Raw genomic sequence first — 26,465 nt, forward strand, 5'->3', positions numbered from 1 at the left:
TTTGCTTATTTGGTAGAGAGACAGACAGACAGACATTAATGTTGATTAAGTAATCTTGGAGAAACATAATTTACCAAAAATTGCTTTCATGCCTTATCCAACATGATGTAGAATGTTGTTCCTGCTTCCTCCTAGCATCATTAGCTATCTTTTGCCCAGCTCAGATGGCTTGGGAATCCATGTGCCAGATAGCCAGGATAGTTAGTAGGATGGTCCACTAAATCATGGTTCATACCCAAACAGCTTCCTGCAATCCATATTTTGAAGAGACGCAATCTTAAACTCTCAAATCCCAACATTGGCAACATTGCATAACCTCAATTTTGGTTCCCCTATTTTATTAAATGTTTCAGAATCGGCTGCAACTGTATTACTTTGTATGTAATTATTTACTCAAATATGTGTGATCCCCCTCTAAAAGAGCCACCTGCTTATAAAGCCAGTTTCCTGCTGCAAAAGGAGTAACCTTATAAGAGTGTGACAACTAGATATGCATATAAGATACCACACATTCTGGGCAGGCTCGGTATCCTGGCTAATTCATTATTAGGAAAAGGCTAACATTCTTTATACAGTGTGGTCTCTCAATCCATCTATCCTTCATTGAGTTTGTGCCCTGTGGGTCTGACCAATGTTAGAGATGTTTACAACAAAGTGGAACAACAAAACTCTTCACCTTCTTCTCAGGGTTTCTGGACCTAGAAGTCTACTATCTTGACAAACTGTCAGTCAGCTGGGAGGGAATGTGAGCCTATGCTCCCCTCCAGTGATCTTGATCCTTAAGCTAATTTAAAAGTAGAGGGCCCAGACTTGCAAAATAGTTCTGATTGCTTTTCTCCAATGGGACAGATTCAGGGTCTGCTAGATCACATGACAGATCACATGACTCAGAAAGATTGTGACAACCTCTTTGCTGCTCAAGCGGCCAAGATAATTGATTTTCCTTTTGTGCCTGGAGAAACATCTCCTTTATTTCTGATCTTTTCAGGGAAGTTTTGTCTAGTTTGTTCTAAATGAAAAGGTTCTGATTGGACTTCCAGTATGGTTACAACAGCACCCATCTTGAAAATCTTGTTACTGCATCTTTGGATAATTCTAAAATATTTGGAAGCACATGTACAACCCTCAAATATACTTCCCAGTTAAGAGGTTATTGTACCACATACAATGTAATTTACTTACTCACTTGCCATTTCTGTGCCAAACTATATGTCAGTGAGACTAAAATGGAATTCCAAGTGAGAATCAAAGAACACCTTAGGAATATCTAAATAAGGAGTCCCAGTAGACCCTAGTGTCTAAACACTTAAACCATTGTGTTCATTATCAGATAATATATCAAATAATAGAAATCATCCAATCTGATCCAGAGCTCTCTAGTAGCAACATTAGAGAAATATTGGATATACCAATTATATACTATGCAACATTGGATATACCAATTACTATGCAACATTGGATATACCAATTACATACTATGCAACATACGATACACCAATTATATACTATGCAACAATGGATATACCAATTATATACTATGCAGCATTGGATATATCAATTACTATGCAACATTGGATATACCATTTACAGACTATACAACATTGGATATACTAATTATATACTCTGCAACATTGGATATACCAATTACTATGCAACATTGGATACACCAATTACATACTATGCAACATATGATATACTAATTATATACTCTGCAACATTGGATGTACCAATCATATACTATACAACACTAGATATACCAATTACATGCTAGATGTCGAATGCTTAGCATTCCCTTTTTCTATTACCTATTCTGGATATACCAACTATATACTATGCAACTGGTAGTGATTAATATCTCTAGGTTGGAATCCAGGCATTTTTATTTTTAATTTATTGTATTTTCTTCTGTGAGAAGTAGATGTTTAGGCTCCGATATTTTTTGCTGGAATTGTATGTCCCACTCTTTTTTATGAACCATACTCTTCTAATTACATTCTTCAAGTTTTGATGCTTACATTATACACCAAGATGTGATATTTTTGCATCGCAACTGCTGTGCATAAAAATAACCCGTCTGTGCAATATATATGCAGTGGCAAATAAATATCGCCAGTCTTTAAAGTTTAAAGTGATGTTCAGATATTTTACATTTGCATTAAAGATGTCTTGCAAACATTGTCATAAAACATCCAACAGGAAGGAAGACCTAAAAAAATATCCATTGATATTATAATTTAATGGATGCTTCCTTCCATTGACCCCATGGTGAAGTTGCTGGGAACATCGAAACTATTTTAGATCCACTTGAACCTCATTAGAGTGTGTGTGATATTTCAGATGATGTGGAAATCAACCTATATGAACAAGTTTTTTTTTTTTGAGGACTTATGGAGTCCAGCAGTGAGTTTGAACTTGGTGAAGCTTATGGTTAGATCCTGCATGTGTCATGCATCCATCAACAATTGCCATTTTGAACTTTTTCTCAAAATCCATGAGACCACTATTGACTAAATTTAGACACAGAGTATCTTGGCATGAAGGCCTTTCAGATTTGTACAAATGATATTAATCTGCCATTAAATGTGGCCACAGGTACTGATTATAGAAAACAATTTAGAAGACTTCTAGAAAAAGACTGAAAAGAATTTTATCAATTTTGAAAGAAAGCATTGGGACAGGAAGACCTTTCAAATTTGACAGAAAGCATTGAGACAGGAAGACCTTTCAAATTTGAACAAATTATGCCTAGACTGCCAAATAGAATTTGATGAAACATGATAGAAAGCACCCTTTTATTTGTAGGTATTATGCTTGTCTACAGTCAAATATGGCCACCGTTACTAAAAATAGAAAAACCCTTTTACAGCTTCTTCTCAAAAGCCACTCAACAGAACTTGACCAAATTTAACATCATGGCATATAGTGTTTTAAAATTTGCAAAACTGATGCTGAATTGCCATAAAATATGGCCACAGCTACTAAAAAAAAGCAACTTTTAAACGACTTCTCTATAACTGTTGAAAAGAATTGGATCAAGCATGACATAAAATGTCCTGTAATGAAGACCATTTATATTTTTTCGACTTACGTTGGTCTGCTAAATGTGTCCACTGTTACCAAAAATACCAGAAATATGTTTCAAAGACTTTTTTCAAAATGTAAAGCACAATTTAACAAAACTTGATAGACAGCAACCGATGCATAAAGATCTTTCAAATGTATACAATGATACTACCCAGCTTCACCATTACTAAAAATAGTGTCATGGCATAGTAGGGGCCTTTCATTATTGGACAAACGATGTTTAATAAATTATGGATAAGGATTCCAAAGCTTCAGAGACCTTAACAGAGTTATTTCACAACATAGGCAATGTACAGCTTTGGAAGAAATTAGAACAAAAAACATCCTGTTGACTCAGATTTCTAGGCTAACTACTGTTAAATTTGACTCTCAGCATGGTGGGTAGGACAGTCTTCTCGGACATCTTGATTTTGTCAAATTTGATGGTAGTTTGCAGATTTGTCACATGTCCTTTAGACCTGGTGACCAGATTGGCATCCTCCTGACTTTTTTGCCAGACGAGTCATGGTTTTTACATATTTTCATTAGTGGGCAGAGGATGGTCAGTAAACTCATAGTGTTTTCATTAATACTTAAATTTGTGGAATCATAGGTTATAGTTGTCTCATGGAAGATTGTTCTTAGGGTTTTTTAAATTGAGGTTTGTAGCAATCACAAAATCCTTAAAAAGTTTACCAAACCTGGAGTTAAAGGCTAATTTTCAGTATTGCAAAAGGACGGTGGTGGTTGGACATGTGTCCAGTCAAGTAAGTACACAAACGATGCAAAACTGTATAAATTTGTGTATTTTGAAAGCAACATGAAATGTCAGAACTGTTTCAAAATGTTCAGAGTTATCATGGATAGAAATATGCACTGTATAACTGTAACTGTGTAGTATAAGTTTGATATAAAAGTAACTGTGTAGTATAAGTTTTATATAAATGTAACTGTGTAGTGTAAGTTTTATATAAATGTAACTGTATAGTATAAGTTTGATATAACTGTAACTGTGTAGTATAAGTTTGATATAAATATAATTGTGTAGTACAAGTTTGATATAACTGTAACTGTGTAGTATAAGTTTGATATAAATATAACTGTGTAGTATAAGTTTGATATAACTGTAACTGTGTAGTATAAGTTTGATATAACTGTAACTGTATAGTATAAGTTTGATATAAATATAACTGAAAGTTATGACAATTTCTGTTCTAGCATGATTATACACATTATCCTTTTTTCTGTTGCACTCACTCACTATGATGAACAAGAGGGAGCGATTCCCTCTCAATAATTAATTCCTGATTAAATATATGGGACTGGCAGGAGACTCATGTTCTGTGATATTTTTGCAGCTATAAATAATTTCTAGTTGTTTCTTTTTAACTATTAATTTTCTACATTGGTTGAAAATATTTAAAGATTTGGAAAAAAATAAGAGTTTATTGGTGTTAGTCTTTGATATTTGTTTTACTACCATTTCTTTTTCAGTTTGCCAAGTTTGAAGTACGTCATAATGATGGGACAGCACAACCATGTGTAAGGATTATAGTTTTGAATTTTACTTCTTTACACTGAGTTTACACTATATTCAGATAGAAGCCCCATTTGAATTTTTTTAAGAACTTTTGTTGTTGTTGTTGATCCTTGTCAAGGCATGGAGTACAATCAAGCCTGTCAGAATGGTTACTTTTGTATAATGATCACCTGTTATCAGTGGCCATTATGTTTCCCCTCTCCCTCAGTAAATTTCATGTATAAAAGTCATATGTATATAAAGATCACCTGCCTTTTGTGGTCACCAGCCAGGTGTTTCCTAACTAAACTTTTGGTTTCTCACTACCTTAAACAGTCAATGGAGCATATTAGCAGTGACCACTCAGCGTATTCCAACTAACTTTGCTTTTAATCAGATGCTAGGTAATTATGTCAAATTTCATTTATATTACTCAAAGAAGGAGATGGTAGTCATGGTGGCTGAGTGGTTAGCATGCTGGATGTGTGACTAAAAGGGCATATATTTGAATCCAACCATTGGATTAACATGGGTCAGCTAACATGGTGTGGCCCTGAGTGTGACATGTAACTCCAATTGCCTTAGCGTACAATAATCCATTTTTGTTGCTGTGCCATAAATCACCAGACCAGATCTATTAAAAATGATGTAACTTATGATGATATATTCACAAGAACATGAACTCTTGTTACTGGTAAATTGCCTATTGATTTATTACCATGCTATTTAGTCAACATGAATTAAACTAATTATATACATCTGTTTCTGACAAATATTAATTGTGGTACTGTGAAATAACATCTGTGTCTGACTTATTAATTGTGGTACTGTGAAATAACATCTGTGTCTGACAAATTGTGAAATAACATCTGTTTCTGACAAATATTAATTGTACTGTGAAATAACATCTGTTTCTGACATATTACTTGTGGTACTGTGAAATAACATCTATTTCTGACAAATATTAATTGTAGTACTGTGAAATAACATCTGTTTCTGACAAATATTAATTGTGGTACTGTGAAATAACACCTGTGTCTAACTTATTAATTGTGGTACTGTGAAATAACGTGTCCGACAAATTGTGAAATAACATCTGTTTCTGACAAATATTAATTGTGGTACTGTGAAATAACATCAATTTCTGACAAATGTTAATTGTCGTACAGTGAAATAACGTGTGCCTGACAATTAGTAATTGTGGTACAGTGAAATAACATCTTTGTCTGACATGTTAATTGTGGTACAGTGAAATAACATCTGTGTCTGACATGTTAATTGTGGTACAGTGAAATAACATCTTTGTCTGGCAAATGTTGATTGTGGTACTGTGAATTAACATCTGTTTCTGGCAAATGTTAATTGTGGTGCTGTGAAATACTAGTCTCCTATTTTATCTTTATCTGTCTTCTTGTTAGAGGTGCTCTGAAGTTCTCAGATGTAATGCAGGCAGCTTCAGACAAAGAGAGGAGAAATATTTTTGATATTCAGGACAAACTCCAATTTGATGACCCAATCAACATCCAGTTCACTTCGGCAAGTATTTTGGAACATTTTCAAACTGGTCCCCCGCCTATTCTGGATTCAAAATTCAGTTCCCCTCTGGATTCAAAATTCAGTTTCCCAAATCTTCCTTACATTATATTTGGCACTGAGTATTCTGGTTGACTGCATAAATGTTTGGACCCTATCATGTCCGGATTATCCAGGTTCCAGTTTACTTAGTTTGACAGTCTCATTAAAAGTACCAGGAGCCTGTTGCAACTGTTATGATAATATTTAGCAGGGTTTTTTTAACCACAAAATGTAAATTTTAGTTTCATTGACTGAATTAAGAGTAAATTGTGTTTCATGATACAAAATTGTGAAAGTTCGATTAACTAAATGTATCAAATGGTGGGATTTTGATTTCAAACCCAGTTGTTGGGTAAAAGGCTTTTTAAACCATTCACAATGGTTCTGTTAATGGGTAATCAGTTAATGGGTAATCAATTAATGCATAATCAATTAATGCAGTGATTCATGATGAGGACTTTAATAAAGATATGACATTGAGAATAAGAAACAATACCTAAGACATACAAAAATTATTCTCTTTGCATTTGTGCAGATATATTGTGGCAGGTGTCTTCCTTATGACCTGAATTTCCTCTACACTGATGGAAGAAGGGTAATCACATTTGGTATAATAATGCTTCACTACAGTAATAGATGGCAATGATGACTTTGAATTCTATATGTAACCCCGGGGAGGATGGAATGGGGTTCAAAGATATGGACTCATGTAACATACACTTCACCTACGCTGAATGAAGAGGGATGATACTTTGTATGATGCTTCATCAAGGTTTAGTAGATGATGAAGGTTTCAGAAACTCGATGCAACCATGGGATGATCATATGTGGTGAAGATAGAGAATTGGAAGGAGCAGGGAGATGAAATAAAAGTACAGATATTTGTGATCACTTCCATCTCTAGTCGAATGTTGCAATAATTTTTTTTCCTGTGACAAATATAGACCTAAGAAATTCAGATCTATTTATAGCTCATATGTTGGTATGTACTATATATAATTTAATTTTCTTTGCAGGGAACAACTGGTTTACCCAAAGGGGCCTTATTAACTCATCACAACATTGTGAACAATAGCTATTTTACTGGTCGAAGGTTAGGGTATCATCTCAGAGTAAGATATTTACTTAGTCTTTTACTTTCTCCTTTCAAAATGTTCCGTGATCACATTAATGTTCAGAAAATAAGCTTGCTACCTCCAGAATCCAGTCCTCCCAATTAGGTCAAGATCATAATTTCTGTCTGTATCATAGAGAAAAGGGCTGAAACCATTTGCCCATTATCTCCTCTTGCCAGCACCAGATGTAACTAGTTTTAAGCTTTCACTACATAACCATCAAAGGTTACCACTTTGTGACATCTGACACTGTCAGGCATCATAGTTGTTGTTGTTATTGTTGTTGTTGTTGTTGTAGGGTTTAAGGGCATTTTTCAGCACACAATAGACTATACATGGCAGCCAGTATTAATGGTGGAGGAAGAACCTGGGAAAACCCTAGAAAGAACCACCGACCCACGAGAAGCTACTGGCAAGCTTTCTCACATACCCACATTAGCCGAATCTGAGTCTCGAACCCACGCAGACAGAGGTGAGATGGCAGTGATCCGTAACGGAGAGCGCTTTAGACCATTCGGCCACTTGGGGCCCCCAGACATCATAGTAGAGAATATATCGGTTATGATATAAGTCTATCAGACCTACCAGTCAGTTTTGACTTGAATAGACCAAAATCCCTCACCATTCTTTCAGAAATGGAATCTTTCATGGGTTTTGACATGGCTCAGTTCAAATACATTTGAGCCTTTAGCTTACAATTTGCTAAAGCTACTATCATACAAAACATGTTTCCTGATAATTTTAGCGTTGTCATGCAGATTAAGTGAGTTACATTCCAGTTCTGTGGACCTGATCTATGTCCAATTCAGTACAGATGGTTCCATGGTCCTTATGATACTTCTAGCCTTTGTAGCCAAGAACAGACTGCCATCAGTGGAGAATCGGAGACTCATCATACACTCACTATCTTTGATAGATACGTCAAGAAAAGCAACCATGCAAGATCTTGTCCATGGCCTAAAGCATTACTTGAAGCACACAAAAAATGTTGAGGAGCAAGAAAACAACTCTTTCTCCAAGTGAATGCGTGGAAAAAGGATATCACCACTCCTATGCTATCATCATGGCTGAGTTTGGTAATGTGCTTAGTGTGCTCTAAAGTCACAGAAGATCAGAATCGCCTTCCAGCTTATGAAATTATAGCGATCATTGTGATCCATACTTTGAGATATAACAGTTTGATCTGAGGTGTAATACAAGTTGTTATCTGAGATATAATACAAATTGTTAGTGGGCATGAACAGTCAACCGTCTCAAGTTTTTATCTTAGGGATTTAGCTTTGCATAGACAAGATGTGAATTTGGTGTGCCCAGTGGTTTCTGCCCAGATGACCACCAGACCCAGTTAACGTCAGCCCAGCCTCCTCACAATCACAGTTTAGTACATCTGCTGGATTTGCCTGCATAAAGTTTGTTGATAAGAAGGGTTCAGTAATCTTCTTAGCTTTGTATAGTTTGAACAGATTACGCAGCCTTAAGCAGTGCTGCTTTCAAAGTTAGGAGAGCAAGTTGTCATTCATATAGAGGATCCAGCTTTTCTTCCTGTGTTGGATGCCCAAGGTATAGGTGGAATGTTCAGCATTCTGTCCTACTACTGATTCTCCTGATGTGATGGGGAATATATTGGAAGGAGAAAGCAAATTCTTCATTAAATTGTTTCTCCAAGAATAATTACCCAATCACATTACTTTAAAACCTTCACATTCTCCCTACTGTATAAGCATTCTCACTTATATATTGTTCAGTTTAAAACTAGCAACACCTGGTGCTGGTAAGGGGAGGTAATGGGCAAAAGTTAATTCAAGTACTGGTAGTGGAAGATGTATGAAAGATAACTCTGATTCTGATTTGTTGAAGTGCAGCAATTCTGTTATGTTTTCCTAATTCAAGCATGCCTTTTGACAAATATTATTTCTCCAATATTTGCATTAGTATGAGTTTCCATTGGTCCTGTCCATTTGTTGGTCAATTATAGAAAGCTTGTCAGCGTGACAACACATAAACCACTTAACATAAACAAATATAGTTTGGAATCCATGTTGACATCAATATGTAGATGGTCCTGTTTGATTTTCATGCTATTTGATTGATTTTTAAGTTCTTGTATTTGTATTTTTCAGTGAAAATCTTGTGTCTGATTATATACAGTTTCAGCTTTTGCATTTGAATTGTTTTTTATTTAAGTCAATGAAACATTAATAATTCGTTAGGATTGGCTATGACCTATTCATGACAGTAACAGTTGCATTTCTGTAAAGCCCAGTTTTGTTATTTGTGTTACAGGAGACTCGGATATGTATACCAGTTCCACTGTACCACTGTTTTGGGATGGTTATAGGAAGCCTTATGATGGTGAACCATGCTGCCACATGTGTTTTTCCAGCACCAGCTTTCAATGCTGGGTTGACGCTTAAAGCTGTTTCAGATGAGAAGTAATTTCTAAACATTTGTCTGCTTTCTCCTATTGACACTAAATTCTGTTAATTTTTATGTTCATTCTGTAAATAATTTTGTTTCTCACCTACTCCAATTACACGAACTGTGAGTCAGATGTTAGCAGTAATACTTTTACTGCTTAATGGAGGTAGCCTTTAATGCAGATAATCACTTAATGGAGGTAGCCTTTTATGCAGATAATTGCTTAATTGAGGTAGCCTTTTATGCAGATAATTGCTTAAAGGAGGTAGCCATTAATGCAGATAATTGTTTAATGGCGGAAGCCTTTAAGGCATTTTAGTCTGCATCTTTGACCAGTCATTGTACTCTAATTTTGGAAGAGTTATTCACTTTTATGACTAGATTTGTTTCCATCATGGGGGTGTGGGTAGTATATGGTAGAATCTGGGGAAAATTTACAATGAGTAAATTTCTCACGATTTCTTTAGTTTTCATTCTTAGAGACATTTGAACTAGGTTAGTGATCTTAGGTCTTTTTAGGTCTCTTCATCATTCCACTGCTTACCATGATTGATACACTGTTTTGTAGGTGCACCTCCCTGTATGGAGTTCCCACCATGTTTATAGACATGCTGAATCACCATGACTTTGAAACCTTTGACCTGACCTCCTTGTACACTGGGGTCATGGCTGGGTCACCCTGTCCCATACAGACCATGAGACAAGTGGTGGAGAAAATGCACATGCCACAAGTCACAGTAAGTAGATATACACAAGTGAAATGGAACATTGGATGTACTGGCACATAAGTACAGTGTACATTAAAAGGGGAAATATATGAGTGCAGTTGTATGCTACAATTGTAACTATCTTAGTGGAGTTTCAATTCAGTTTCATCTGTTTGATAAACAACAGAACCAAAAAAAATAAAAAGAGCATGATAAATTACAAGTGTTAGGGTTAGGGTTTTGTGCTTTAAAACTGTATTCCTTCACAAAACCAGTTTTTGACTAATATTGCAAGATTGTTTTTTGCAGTGACCAACAATGGTCATGCAACCGAAATTCACCCAGATTGTCCAGTTTGACTTATTTTTAAGGAGACCATTTTGTTGTGGTCTAAAAGCAGCAATATTTACATTCGTTTGTGTAGAGTTTTGATACTGAGGCTCACTCTTCTAGAATTGTAAATGTGTAATGTGTTCAGATGATTGTGTTGATTGTTGATTGGGTCTTCTACATTTTAAAAGGAGACAAGTTTAGGTTGGACACGAATCGTCTTATTGTGACACTTTGATTGTGAGAGCAAATGCTCACTACACTTTGCTTTTCCACTCCTTGAGTTTATGTTAGTTGTTAGTTTGATTGTGAGAGCAAATGCTCACTGCACTTTGTTTTTCCACTCCTTGAGTTAATTATGAGTTAGTTGTTAGTTAATTGCAAGTGTTAAATTGACCTAATTACAGGTTTCATTACATTGTGATACAAATGTTACATTGACCTCATCACCAGGGTAATTACATTGTGATACAAGTGTCACATTGATCTCATTGCTTGGGTTATTACATTGTGATACAAGTATTAGATTGACCTCATCACCAGGGTCATTACATTATGATACAAGTATTACATTGATCTCATCACTATGATAATTACATTGTGAAACAAATGTCATATTGACCTCATCATTGGGGTCATTACATTGTGATACAGGTGTCACATTGACCTCATCACTGGGGTGATTACATTGTGATACTTTGACAAGTGTCACATTGACATCATCACCAGGGTAATTACATTATGATCCAAGTGTTACATTGGCCTCATCACAAGGGTCATTACATTGTGATACAAGTGTCACATTGACCTCATCACTGGAGTGATTACATTGTGATCCAAGTGTTACATTGACCTCATCACCTGGGTCATTACATTGTGATACAAGTGTTACATTGACCTCATCACCAGGGTAATTATATTGTGATACAAGTGTCACATTGACCTCATCACAAGGGCAATTACATTGTGATCCATATGTTACATTGACCTCATCACCAGTGTCATTACATGGTGATACAAGTGTTGCATTGACATCATCACCATTGAATCAGCTTTGATCAGCTGTTATGGTGTGTCTTTGGGCAAGGCCTCTGTATTAAATCACCTACTTGTGTTGCTGTGCTGTTAAACACCAAATTTAAACCAAACCAAACATTTATAGCCTGCTCAATCAGCATGGTAGAATATGCAGGGAATTCACAAATTGTTTTGGGATAATGAATGAATTTTCTTTCCTAGGTGTGTTATGGAACAACAGAAAACAGTCCAGTGACATTTCAGAGCTTCCTTGATGACAAACTGGACAAGAGAGTTTCCACAGTAGGCAGAGCTCATCCTCATGTTGAGGTATACACACTTAGCTCATCCAATGGAACCAGTTTAACCCATCTTTTCATTCAGAGTTCTTAATGGATTATTATTCATTGCCTAAACAAACCACATAGTACTCTTCAATGCTGGCACAGGAATCTTGGATGCTGGTATTTAATGTAAAGGCTAGTTGTGTTTATTTTACCAGTGAAATTATGAGTTGTATTACAAGATAGAATAAAGGAGATGCTATAGTGGTACCTTATGGTATACCTTTACTTAAAAAAATAATTACATTTGAAAAGTGAAATACATACATAATTTTAATTCAGGCTAAAATTGTGAATCAGGAAGGTGAGATAGTGCCAGTGGGGACGCAAGGGGAGCTGTACACAAGGGGGTACATGACCATGCTGAACTACTTTAATGAACCTGACAAGACAAGGGAGGTCATCAAGGAGGATAGGTGGTACTCAACAGCGTTAGTAAATTTTCTGTGTTTCTTTTAATCGTAGTGGTGGAGGGGCTTTTAATTTATGTATTGGTGGTTTATGTGGTTTGGTTTGGTGTTTTGCAGCACAGCAACTTAAGTGGGTTATTTAGTGCTGAGGCAATTGGAGTGAAGTGCCTTGCCCAGGGAAACATCATGGCAGCCAGTCTAGGCTGATCCAATGGTAGAATTTGAACCTGCACCCATTTGCCCAGGAGTTTAGCTTGCTAACCACATGGCTTCTGCCTCCAATGGTCGTATCTTAGAACATGAGGGAGAGTGTATAGAGTCTATTTTACAGCCCTAAACTGGCAGGGAGCTTTTGAGGTTGAACAGATGCATTTCAGTAGCCTCATTTTGCCAATTTATAGTGTGCTTTTATCAGATTGAAGCATTTAAACTGGATTTTACATACATTTTTCTCCAATGATACTTGGTTGAATGATGTATGTAGTGTTCTTCTAAGTAAAGATTTTGACATCAGGAAATAATTATCATTGACCTAGGATACTGTGAATTCACTGTTTTTTGTTGGGTACCATTATCATGGACTTCATGGTTGCTGAAACCCACACAGTTAAGGACCTATTGAATAATGACCCTTCCAAGGAAAGAGTATGACACCTTCACAAATATATTTATGTTGTAATGGCCATGTCATATTTGCAAAAATAAAAATGTATACCCATGAAAATATGTAAATTGACAGTATATGATTATGAAGCTTTAAAGATAATGGTACATTGGTCCCATATTAGATAATGGTACATTGGTCCCAAATTTAGTCTTCTAAGTGAATTCACAATAAACAATTATCTAGCTATGCAGATAATGGTACATTGGTCCCAAATTAGATAATGGTACATTGGTCCCAAATTTAGAGTCTTCTAAGTGAAATCACAATAAACAATTATCTAGCTATGCAGATAATGGTACATTGGTTCAAATTTGATGATGATCTAGTTATAAAATATATAATATTTAATATAATGGTTCAGTGGTCCAAACAGAGAAGTCTCAGTGATTATCTTTGTATACAGATAATGGTATAGTAGTTGCAAATTGAGAGGTCTCTGATTATCTATCTACATACTTCATGGTACACTGGCCCCAAATTGAGAGGCCTTCAAGTGAATTCATGGTATATGCTTATCTGTCTATACAGATAATGGTACATTGGTCCCAATTTGAGAGGTCTTTATGATGATCTAGCTAATATAACAGATAATGGTTCAGTAGTCCAAAATTGAGAAGTCTCAATTTCTCTCTGTTAGGGGTGAAACAATACACCTGTGTTGTGTATTGATATGATTCATGATACGAAGCCTGCGATGCGATACATATTGATACATATATGAACTTGATGGTCTTTCCATCTTTGGAAGGTAGGTGGTGCCCTTTCATGTATGTTGGCACCCTTTCATGTATGTTGGCATTCTGGTCCTATTTCCAGTATGCTGACTACAGATAGACATATAGTTATCATATATTTATATGCAATTCTCATTGATGAGAAGATAACAACATTACTTTCAAACAGACTACCTGTTGGTGGCAATGAGTTTTATCCAACATTTTAGGCCATGTAATGGTGGCTTCATTTAACTCCCTTAGTTTTGTACAACATGAATGATTTGAAAACAACTTATTACCAGTTTAGTGTCTTGTTTACACCTGGAAGACATTAAGATGTTATCTGTAAAACAGAAGAAGTTATGCCATTTCCTCGTGCAAAGAAAATCTCATCTAGAACAAATTCTGGCATGGGAATAAGGTTGAATGCCAACAAAATCTATCACATTTGACTTCCTGCAGATGCAAAAGAATGTTGAAGCCATAGGTACATGTATTTGTTAGTGAAAAAGAAAAACTGTTGACTACACCCAATTTTATTTGACAATTTCTTTGACTTACACAAAGAAATAGACTTGAGCATTCTATGCTAATTTCATTTATTCCAACAGAATCTTCATTCACTTGTTAAATATCTCTGCATAAAATAGAGAAATTCCATATTTGTTCCCCCATGTACAATTTAAGGAGAGATGATGACAGGATTTTATCTTAAGGGAGACCTCCATCTTTATCAAAGATAAAAGGTGGGAGAAACGGTCATAGGTCACTATTTATCTAAACTTCAATATGCATCTTTCTTCCTGCTCCATTTTCTTTGAGCTCTTCTGAAATCAGCATCTTTGACAGATGCCACCTCCAGTTGTGTAAGCATTAAACTGTTAATTAATTATCAGCATACTTGGCTCCTTTTCTTTGTATCAATATCGTTCTGTCCTTCTTTCTGAAGGGGCATATACATAGCTAGCTTTGTCAGCTTGAATATGTTGGAAAACTGATATTTGTGACTGCTATGTACAATTTTCCAGAGCTCACAGGTATTATCTTTTTGGATATGTCTACTTCAGAATAGGATTTTTCACTAACATAAATTTCCTTTGTCAAATCAGTAGTTTACTGACTACTATGCCAAATGTCTTATCTGTTCCACAATGCCATATAAGGGTATTTAATCCATCAATGCTTGTACAGACATAGGTATTAAAATAAATATCTGTACTTCTTAATTTCATTTTTTTACTCTTATTTTATTAAATTTATCACGACCCTAATATGGATACATGTATATAGTTTTGTAGCATATAATCCGCAGAACAAAACTGATTAATGAAAAATTAATGAAAATTGCATCATACTTTAAAATTATCTGTATTTTAATTAGGCTTTGTACTCTGCCCTTTGTACATTTAATTTTGAAATACCACTGAAAGGGTCATGGCATCTATTTCTTATCCATCCAGCCTATACATCTGACTACTATTTAACACCATTCCAGGCTCAAAAGTACTTACTAGTGTCTCCATTAATGCTTTCTTAGCTCCAATAATCTAATATAATTCATAGCTTTAAAAATTATTGTCATCATCACTATCATCAGCAAGTATTTGTCGAATGAAATTGTAATGAACCATGCCAGGAAGCAGACTTTTAGGGTTTACTAGGTAGCCCCTATTTTAAACACGCATTTTTAAAACTTTCATCATGAATGGTTTCAAACAACACCATAATGCTTATTCCTGGGCACGTTATTCTAATCAAATTTAGTTTCACAACCATTCATGTCATGCTTAAAGAACCAGATGTGGAACAATTGCTATCTAAAAGACAGATGTTGCAACAAAAACAGTTAATAAAAATTGTATACTTCGCCAAGCACATTTTCATATGTGGGACTTGCAATGACTTTGTGGGAGTTATCGCATTTCACTGTTATCCAAGTGCCTGAATTCTTGCAAATTTTGAATGATTTATACAGTTGCACACCCTGACAGCATCTCTGCATAAGTACTTGACATATCATGCAGAGAATAAGCTACATTGATTTCTGATTGGTGGTTATTGTTTAATCTGGACCAGAACAAGCAATAACCACAAATGAGAATTTAACATAACATATTTCCCCATGCAACAAATCGGTAGCGTAGCTTTCAGATGGGCAAAAAGAGTAAAGATACAATTCAAAGTAGAAACTTTACATGAAAGTGATTATTAAACTGATGACTAAAGTACTTCATTATGCATGTGGAACATGAATGGAATTTATGCTGAACACACTACTGGGTAAAGACAATTAGCATGGAATGGGGGAGGTGGGACCGGATTATGAACTATGTCACTTTGTGTTAACTTGTAGAAGGCGAATGGGTATTCTACAATAGTCTTTTTCATTTTTACTAATAAACATGAGTGCCTGTGACTACAAATGCTGTTTCAGATGGATTATAATTTTACATTATAACAAGGCAACTAATAATAATTATTCATGAATGTTAAAGATTAAAATAACATGCATACGGTAAGTATTGTTTTTGTATGGATTCTGCGTCTCTTGTATCGATATGCATATCATGTCAGCAAACATATCAGTGCATTGGTATATGGATGACTTGTTTCACCCCATCTCTCATTTATACAAATAATGGTACATTGGTCCCAAACTGAGAGGCCTCCAAGATGATCTTACTATACAAATAATGGTACATTGGTCCCAAACTAAAAGGCCTCCAAGATGATCTTACTATACTGATAATGGTACATTGGTCCCAAACTGAGAGGCCTCCAAGATGATCTTACTATACAGATAATGGTCCCATATTGAGAGGTTTCTATTTGAATTCACAGTACATGCAAATGTCTATCTAGCTATCTTTTATTTGATGAGAAGTTGTCCCTGATCCTGGTTCTGTTATTTTTGTCTTAGCTTTTCATATTAATGTTGTTTACTTCAAAATTAGTCATTCCTACCTTAACATATGAAGTGGAATCAGTTTTATTCTTGTGTTCAGTTTCATTTGAGAAGTTTTATGTATTTAAATTATTCTTTGGAATTACAAAGTACTCGTTAATATTTTCAGACTAAATCATAATTTTAGGATTATTGTGAATTCATTCAAGAACATTTTGGATTATATCATTGTGATAAATCAAGGCTGTTATCACATTAGCACATTCAGAGTTGGAATTCAGACATTCAGATCACCACTGGAATTCATTTGGACTTGTGATAGACATTTTACTACTGTTTGGGGGTTTAATTCACATAACTATACGTTCTTTTTAAATTTTCATTCTTTTATTCCAGGGAGCTACATTATTTGATGAATTTTACAAGACTTGTTGGTTTGGCTCTTTTCTGTTACTTTGTTTAAGACCATAGAGTTGTAACAAGATATATATATCTGTCTGTCTGTCTATCTATATCTGTCTGTCTACCTACCTACCTACCAACCTACCGACCTACTTACCTACCTACCTACCTATCAATCTTATCTTATCTTGTCTTATCTATCTATCTACAGGTGATGCTCGCTGTATGCCAATTCGATATGCCAATTTGATTTACATGTTTTCAGTTAAACTCATTTATTGTGAAGAAATAGCATGGCCTAAAACACTGCAATAGATGAGAGAGATTACAAGCCCAGTTACCATCTTCTATGTATGCTTATGGCCTTAAGCAATCAGTAAATGAGAGAGACTACTCATTGCCCAGCCACTATGATTATGGTTTAAAACACTTCAGTAAGTCAGAGAAAGTTTTGTTTTTTCTAAGTGCATACTGTTTAAATAGTTGCTTGTGCCAATAAATTCAGTTCATTGCTTATACTGTGTATGAAAAGTCCACTGACATATAATTTTTAAAATAGAAATTTCCATGTTAAAAACATTTATTAAAACTTGGTTTTTGTAATAACAAAATTGCCAGTGACATAGCAGTGATGGATGAAGAAGGATTTGTCAGCATCTGTGGCCGGCTAAAGGATATGATTATCAGGGGTGGAGAAAATGTTTATCCACTAGAAATAGAACAGCTCCTCTACAAACATCCAAAAATCAAAGATGTACAGGTAAGATTCCCTCATTCTATTAATACTGTATATGGATACATCTACAATTAGTCCTATTTGCAGGGCTTTGTAGTGAAAATGCTACAAATCTTTAACTTGAAGAAATTTAGGTAGTTTGACAATTAGGGTCACTAGAGTTACAAAAGTATGAAGATTATCAGACCTGTCAGCCCTTATGATTTTGCTGTATGTCTTACAAAAACGACCCTTAAAATAAGGACTTAGGGATTGAAAGCAAAAACTGGAAATACGATTTGTGGTAAGCTCAGGATAATTCGCTTGTCCGTGTTTGATTTGTATCTGAAGGTTTTTATTAGAGTTATTGGAGATGGTTAGGGAACCAGACTAATTTTACAGTAGTACCTTTAAACTGCACATATTTTTTTTCATGTCAAGATGTCTGCATGATCAAACTGCTGATTATAGAATTTAAAAAAAATAGCATGCAGCAAGTGATACATCTTTTGAAGATGAAAGGGAAAAAAACCTCTTAAAAAGTGTTAATAATCACTACAGAAGAGTGAAAAAGAATATTCAGATTCTTGTGAATAAAAGTAGGAAAGCAACAATTTATTGGACATCATATGTTGATTTGGATATGTCTTGTGTGTGTGTGTATGGGTGGGATATGATTGCTGTCATCATGTGAAATTGAAATATAAATTCCAAGAATTACATCACCTTGAGAAATATCAAGAAATCACTGAGCTGCATAAGGTTTGGAACTGAAGTTTGTGCATTTGTGTTAGAGGTAACTAAGGTTTACAAATTTTTTTGTTAAACATAATGTTTACCTGCGTTGCATCAGTTACTGATCTTTTTAAATAAATGTTTTTCAACTTTACAATTGTAGTACATGATATTGTGTCACACCATACTGAAAACTGGTCAAACTTACAAAAAAAACCTCAACTGCCTTACTGAGATGGTCTTGTTAGTGTTGGCAGTTTTGAATTATATATAATTTTTTTTTCCAAAACCATAAATTCTGCAAATTTGAACTATCCCCAAATTTGCCCATGTAAAATAATTAATGCACTGGCTAGAATAGAATGACTGTCTTATATATTGGCATGGGACAGGGAAATCTCAAAACAACGCAGATGTTTAATTATTTCTGCATCAAATATGTTACCTGATCACATTATTTTAGGATATCTTTCTTTGCTACCTTCAAATCCAGCCATCCTGTAAAGATGGGAAAATGTCTTCCTATATACATAGTTAGGGAACTAGACAAAGGGAAGCAACTCTTCCAGGTTAACTCCCCTTCCTACCTGGTCGGTGGCTACCATTAAACACACATTAAACCAGTTTTTTTTTTTTTTTATATACTCTAGCCAAGGTGTAAGATATCCTCCAGACAATCCAATTAAACACTGTAGTTTCTATAACTTAAATTTAATCAATATTTCTTTTTCAATGTTTCATTAAGTTGAATTGTTTGTATAGTGCATAATTGTGAATGAAGGTGAATTTATTAATATTTTAGCAGTCAGCATAGTGTTTGTTATTGTCACATGTGATTTTGATAGGTAACATTCAGTTTCACCGTAGAAATTTTTGGGTACAGTACTTAACTATCATGCTTCTATGTTTTGTTTCAACACACACACACACACACACACACACACACACACACACACACACACACACACACACACACACACACACATACATATGAAGAAATACAATTGTAGCATTAAAATTAAGATACTTGCTTGTACTTGTTTGATTCAGATCTTGGTTTCAAATTGGAATCAACAGAGGTGGTCAGGGAACCAGACTAACTCTTTTAGAAGTTCACCAGATGCATCAACCAAGATGTTGAAGTTGGACCTTCAGTAGGGCATTAGAACAAGTCATATCCTAGTTCATAATGTCCTCCTCAGAGAAATTTGCATTCCATGATGACACTCCACAAACCTTTTGTTATGTATAGTTTTTGGTTCGCATCATGAACAACCTTACTTCCCTCTTTCACAGTTCAGGTGGGATAATCAGTCCAGATAAGTCAGACCTTATCCATTCACAAGATTTTGTCCATATAGATAAGGAACTCTTAACACATATTAACATTGCATATATCTCCCAGACACATGAAAATATATCATGTGGTGGAGAAAGTATCAAATAAGACATTGTTTAGGTGAGAACATTTTACAGCTCCTTGGTTTACACAATACCAGGGTGGTACTGTCACAATGCCATGTTGCTACTGGGCCTGCAATGGTCAGTGTCAATGCCATGTTACTACTGGGCCTGTGATGGTCAGTGTCAATGCCATGTTACTACTGGGCCTGCAATGGTCAGTGTCAATGCCATGTTACTACTGGGCCTGCAATGGTCAATGTCATTGCCATGTTACTACTGGGCCTGCAATGGTCAATGTCATTGCCATGTTACTACTGGGCCTGCAATGGTCAGTGTCAATGCCATGTTACTACTGGGCCTGCGATGGTCAGTGTCATTGCCATGTTACTACTGGGCCTGCGATGGTCAGTGACAATGCCATGTTACAACTGGGGCTGCGATGGTCAGTGTCAATGCCATGCTACTACTGGGCCTGCGATGGTCAGTGTCAATGCCATGTTACTACTGTGCTTGTGATGGTCAGTGTCAATGCCATGTTACTACTGGGCCTGCGATGGCCAGTGTCAATGCCATCTTACTACTGGGCCAGCGATGGTCAGTGTCAATGCCATGTTACTACTGGGCCTGCGATGGTCAGTGTCAGCGCCATGTTACTACTGGGCCTGCGATGGTCAGTGTCATTGCCATGTTACTACTGGGCCTGCGATGGTCAGTGTCAATGCCATGTTACTACTGGGCCTGCGATGGTCAGTGTCAATGCCATGTTACTACTGGGCCTGCGATGGTCAGTGTCAATGCCATGTTACTACTGGGCCTGCAATGGTCAGTGTCAATGCCATGTTACTACTGGGCCTGCAATGGTCAGTGTCAATGCCATGTTACTACTGGGCCTGCGATAGTCATTGACAATGCCATGTTACTACTGGGCCTGCGATGGTCATTGACAATTCCATGTTACTACTGGGCCTGCGATGGTCATTGACAATGCCATGTTACTACTGGGCCTGCGATGGTCATTGACAATGCCATGTTACTACTGGGCCTGTGATGGTCACTGTCAGTGCCATGTTACTACTGGGCCTATGATTGTCAGTGTCATGTACATTCTTCAAGAGTAGGCTCTTCATATCAACCTATTGGAAATGAAAGCCATTCTCAATGTCTTCCAGATGTGGGTGGAACATACCCTAGAAACACAGTCCTGCTAATACTGGATAATGCACTTGTGGTGACATACTAATTCAAGGGGAGCAACATTTACCTGACCTCATATTTGGTGGATACCTTTATGGGCATTTTCAGTATCCATTAATATTCAAGTCTGACACATTCCTTGCCAGTTCATTGTCCTGGCCAGCACATTATCAATGGAGGACAATCGCTTCATACAGAGTTGTCCTTCATTAACCTTCCGTCAGGTCTGTGTCCTTGGTGCCATCTGATGCTTGACATTTTTCATTTTTCCAGAAACCCATAAGCATGGGCTGTACATGCTTTTTTTAACAGCTTGGAGGTAATGTGGGCATACACCTTTACTCCATCAGCTTGAAGGTAATGTGGGCATACACCTTTACTCCATCAGCTTGTAGGTAATGTGTGCATACACCTTTACTGCATCAGCTCGGAGGTAATATGGGCATACACCTTTACTCCATCAGCTTGGAGGTAATGTGAGCATACACCTTTACTGCATCAGCTCGGAGGTAATATGGGCATACACCTTTACTCAATCAGCTTGGAGGTAATGTGGGCATACACCTTTACTCCATCAGCTTGGAGGTAATGTGGGCATACACCTTTACTCCATCAGCTTGGAGGTAATGTGAGCATACACCTTTACTCCATCAGCTTGGAGGTAATGTGAGCATACACCTTTACTCCATCAGCTTGTAGGTAATGTGGGCATACACCTTTACTCCATCAGCTTGGAGGTAATGTGAGCATACACCTTTACTGCATCAGCTCGGAGGTAATATGGGCATACACCTTTACTCCATCAGCTTGGAGGTAATGTGTGCATACACCTTTACTCCATCAGCTTGGAGGTAATGTGGGCATACACCTTTACTCCATCAGCTTGTAGGTAATGTGTGCATACACCTTTACTGCATCAGCTCGGAGGTAATATGGGCATACACCTTTACTCCATCAGCTTGGAGGTAATGTGGGCATACACCTTTACTCCATCAGCTTGGAGGTAATGTGGGCATACACCTTTACTCCATCAGCTTGGAGGTAATGTGAGCATACACCTTTACTCCATCAGCTTGAAGGTAATGTGAGCATACACCTTTACTCCATCAGTTTTGATTGTATAGATAGCTAGGACAGACTGCAGTAGCGCTGATTGCCCCACTAAATTGAAACACCCTGGATGAACAATCTGATTGATTTAGTGATGTACCCAGATCAGTCATAATCATTTACATCTACTCAAACAGTTGAGATTGCCATTAATTCATGCATGCCCAAAACAAACTCCTCCTTCACTCCTGGCTGCTTTTAGGGATGTCTTGATTGAAAAGGCGTTTGCAGCTTCAATCCATGTGAGGATCATAACAGTTCAAGATCTGCCACACTGAGCACATACAAGGGAAATCATATGTTGTCAGTGACTGGTGTTACATCAGTAAAGTCACATCACTCTTGGTGGCCATTCCCTACTGGCAAAATTCTTTGTCTTTCTGTTTGAAGCAAGGAGTGAGCTCATAACACAATCAAGGGTAGAATACTCAGCATTTCCTACTCCTCCTACCGGTTCACCTAATGTAATATGATCAGGTAATGTAATTGATGGAGAAAGCAAAGTTCAAGTAAATTATCTTTCTTCGATAATACTAACCTGCTCACATTACATATAATCTCACCCACCCTTGCCTGCAGTAGTTGCATCCTTTTAGGTGTTACTCAAGTAATGAATGAATTTAATGTTTTTGATAGGGAGTATGCTCAGGCCTCCACTCCAACATAACTTTTTAAAAATCTAACACAATATAGGAAAAGTCAGAGGAAACTCAGATGCATGTTGATTCCCAAAAGATCACGTGTATGGCAAACATGCAGGAAGTGTTCATCTTTTATACTGATGTATTGCAGGTCGTTGGTGTCCCAGACAAGAGGCTTGGGGAGGAAATCTGTGCCTGGATTGAACTGAAGGATGATGTCACTGCCACTGAAGAAGAGATCAAGGATTACTGTAAAGATAAGGTCAGAAATTTAATTGTTTCATTTGTAAAGTAAATTATTACAATGTGTACAAAATACTGATGACTTTTAAGATGTTGACATACTGCGTATACTAGCATGTAAGTTGTCTCACTCCAAACAGCATAGGCCGTGGACTGCTGTTGCATGGTGTAAAAAGCAGGCCAGCATCTGTTTTGTTTTTCTTCTACTGATTAGGGCTAACAAGCTGCATAGACCCAGATCTGTCAGTGCGTTATGCAATGGTTGATCGGGTTTATGCAGTTTGCAGTTAGATCTGATTTATATGCAAGTATGTATGGTACATAACTAATGGGAACTGAGGAAACAATGTCTCAAACTGTGCACCAAAGTTTACCATATTTTTTGCTGATTGTGTGTACTGTATTTACAGGTAGCATTTGGATCTAACTTATATGGGAGTATGTACAGTAGTGGATGGTCTTTGTGGGAGTATGTACAGTAGTGGATAGTCTTTGTGGGAGTATGTACAGTAGTGGATGGTCTTTGTGGGAGTATATACAGTAGTGGATGGTCTTTGTGGGAGTATGTACAGTAGTGGATGGTCTTTATGGGAGTATGTACAGTAGTGGATGGTCTTTGTGGGAGTACGTACAGTAGTGGATGGTCTTTGTGGGAGTACGTACAGTAGTGGATGGTCTTTGTGGGAGTACGTACAGTAGTGGATGGTCTTTGTGGGAGTATGTACAGTAGTGGATGGTCTTTGTGGGAGTACGTACAGTAGTGGATGGTCTTTGTGGGAGTACGTACAGTAGTGGATGGTCTTTGTGGGAGTACGTACAGTAGTGGATGGTCTTTGGGAGTATGTACAGTAGTGGATGGTCTTTGGGAGTATGTACAGTAGTGGATGGTCTTTGTGGGAGTATGTACAGTAGTGGATGGTCTTTGTGGGAGTATGTACAGTAGTGGATGGTCTTTGTGGGAGTATGTACAGTAGTGGATGGTCTTTGTGGGAGTATGTACAGTAGTGGATGGTCTTTGTGGGAGTATGTACAGTAGTGGATGGTCTTTGTGGGAGTATGTACAGTAGTGGATGGTCTTTGTGGGAGTATGTACAGTAGTGGATAGTCTTTGTGGGAGTATATACAGTAGTGGATGGTCTTTGTGGGAGTATATACAGTAGTGGATGGTCTTTGTGGGAGTATATACAGTAGTGGATGGTCTTTGTGGGAGTATGTACAGTAGTGGATGATCTTTGTGGGAGTATGTACAGTAGTGGATGGTCTTTGTGGGAGTATGTACAGTAGTGGATGGTCTTTGTGGGAGTATGTACAGTAGTGGATGGTCTTTGTGGGAGTATATACAGTAGTGGATGGTCTTTGTGGGAGTATGTACAGTAGTGGATGGTCTTTGCTTTGAAGGAGACTTCGTAAGATTTTCTTTAAAGATAAGACAGGATTTTTTTTGTCAAAGAAATTTAGATATTAACTGCATTGTAATACTTATGGCCCTCCTGAATGTTCTGTAAAAGACATTTTTAGCCAACCAAGCAATTTGAAAGAATGATAAAAATCTAAATTTGACAAAAATATAAGCTGTGTCATTGGTGAACTTGGGCTTAAATGAGACAAACATTACCATTTTCTTATATAAATATCATTTAAATGACAGTGGTTGTTAAATTCCATGAAATAGATGCTGGCATAGTAAACATTAATAGCAAAATAGATTTTTTAAAAGATTCTCAGAGAACAATAAAGTTTGTAAAGAAAACAATTATAATTTGATTTTGTTTAATCCTTAAAGTGCTTGTCGCGACATTAGCCACGCTGTTGGTCGAGGTTTCAGTATTTGTTGTGACTTAAGTCATTTTCCAGGTAGGCAACAATGTACACAACCTGTTACTTCAACTTGCCATGACTGCTTGTAAAATTATATTGGATTGGTTTATAGAGGCCCGGAACAGGCATTCCATTGTACTTTACTAAGCATTTAGCATAGAAGTTTTACAAATACTCGCTTTTGAGCACGTGGTACCTGGAAAAAATTAAAACGGCTGATGCTGAATATGATGGTGATTTCTTGCAACAAATACTGACTTCTGATAGTGATGATGACAACGATTTTGAAGGATTTGAGGAGGATGAAATTATTGGAGCTGGCAAAGTGTTGATGGAAAAGCCACGAGTGATTTTGAGCCAGGAATCGATGTGGAACTGGAGTCGGATGTACATGCTGGCTGGATGAGAAAAGATGGCACGCCTGTCAACCCCATATTCACTGGTACTTCAAAATTAAATGATGAGATGGCAAATACTGAACTTATCGACTATGTAACACTTTTTTTGATGACGAGTTCTTGCATCTGATAGTAGGAAAGGTCATCTGAAATTTCATGTTTATAACCCTGCCAAATTTAACAAGCTTGGCATGAAGCTGTTCCAGGTGTGCAATGCAAGCAGTGGATATTGTATTGGCTACCACATTTATGCTGGTAAAACAGGTGGAGACGTTGACAATTATTGTGAAGGACTAGAACTAAACATCGAGGAGCTGAGTAAAACAACAAAAATTGTGATTGGTTTGCTTTGCAAGTGAGGTCTATTGAATAAAGGACACAGACTATATATGGATAACTATTGTTCATCACCTGAACTTTTTAACGAACATGAGTTGCTAAATACCTCTGCATGTGGAACCTTGCAAACAAATAGAGTAGGTGTTGCAGAGGCAATGAAGGTTAAAAAAAACTAAACCAGGGTGAGTGTATTTTTCGCAGAAAGGACATTTTGCTACTGGTGAAATATCATGACAAACTAAACTTACCTTTGACATTCATGGAGTGGATGTTTACAAAACTGTTACCTTTCTTTACCTGTGATTTTCACAATTTAGATCTAACATTGTGACAGACACAACATGTACATGTACATGGTTGAACTACTAAAGAATATAATATTTCTTAGATATATTTGAACTTTTCATATAAAAAAATGCAGATGAAATACAATCATAACTTGTCATTGTACATGCAAATATATTAAACTGTGCCTTGATGCAAATCTTAAAGTTTAGACATCCACCATCATTTTTCATGTAGGGTTTGTGTATCTGTTGTGTATATTTTTTGAAATGCATGCAAATTAAAAACTGTGCAGTTTTCTTCTTTTTTTTCCTCAAACAATTCAGCACTGTGGGATCTTGTACTGCAAAAGAACATAGAACATTAAGGGTTAATGCAATGGACAGGAAAGTGAT

At 36.6% G+C, this 26,465-nt stretch overlaps 1 protein-coding gene across 5 annotated transcripts in view; it reads left to right on the forward strand.

Annotated features, from left to right (window-relative positions):
* The window catches only part of LOC149797449 (medium-chain acyl-CoA ligase ACSF2, mitochondrial-like), a 49,463-nt gene that overhangs the window by 18,680 nt on the left and 4,318 nt on the right, over positions 1 to 26,465 (forward strand). For 4 of the 5 annotated variants that reach the window (XM_089962258.1, XM_089962260.1, XM_089962262.1 and 1 more), the window contains 9 exons: positions 4,558 to 4,605; positions 6,001 to 6,118; positions 7,174 to 7,269; positions 9,556 to 9,704; positions 10,259 to 10,427; positions 11,967 to 12,074; positions 12,371 to 12,519; positions 17,807 to 17,948; positions 23,139 to 23,249. In XM_089962258.1, coding sequence (XP_089818384.1) covers positions 4,558 to 4,605; positions 6,001 to 6,118; positions 7,174 to 7,269; positions 9,556 to 9,704; positions 10,259 to 10,427; positions 11,967 to 12,074; positions 12,371 to 12,519; positions 17,807 to 17,948; positions 23,139 to 23,249 — 1,090 coding nt within the window. The remainder of the gene's footprint in view (positions 1 to 4,557; positions 4,606 to 6,000; positions 6,119 to 7,173; positions 7,270 to 9,555; positions 9,705 to 10,258; positions 10,428 to 11,966; positions 12,075 to 12,370; positions 12,520 to 17,806; positions 17,949 to 23,138; positions 23,250 to 26,465) is intronic. The other variant, XM_089962259.1, reaches the window with a different exon arrangement.

Source organism: Sinohyriopsis cumingii, chromosome 6, assembly GCF_028554795.1.
Source record: "Sinohyriopsis cumingii isolate HCF-2022 chromosome 6, ASM2855479v2, whole genome shotgun sequence".
NCBI classification, from domain to species: domain Eukaryota; kingdom Metazoa; phylum Mollusca; class Bivalvia; order Unionida; family Unionidae; genus Sinohyriopsis; species Sinohyriopsis cumingii.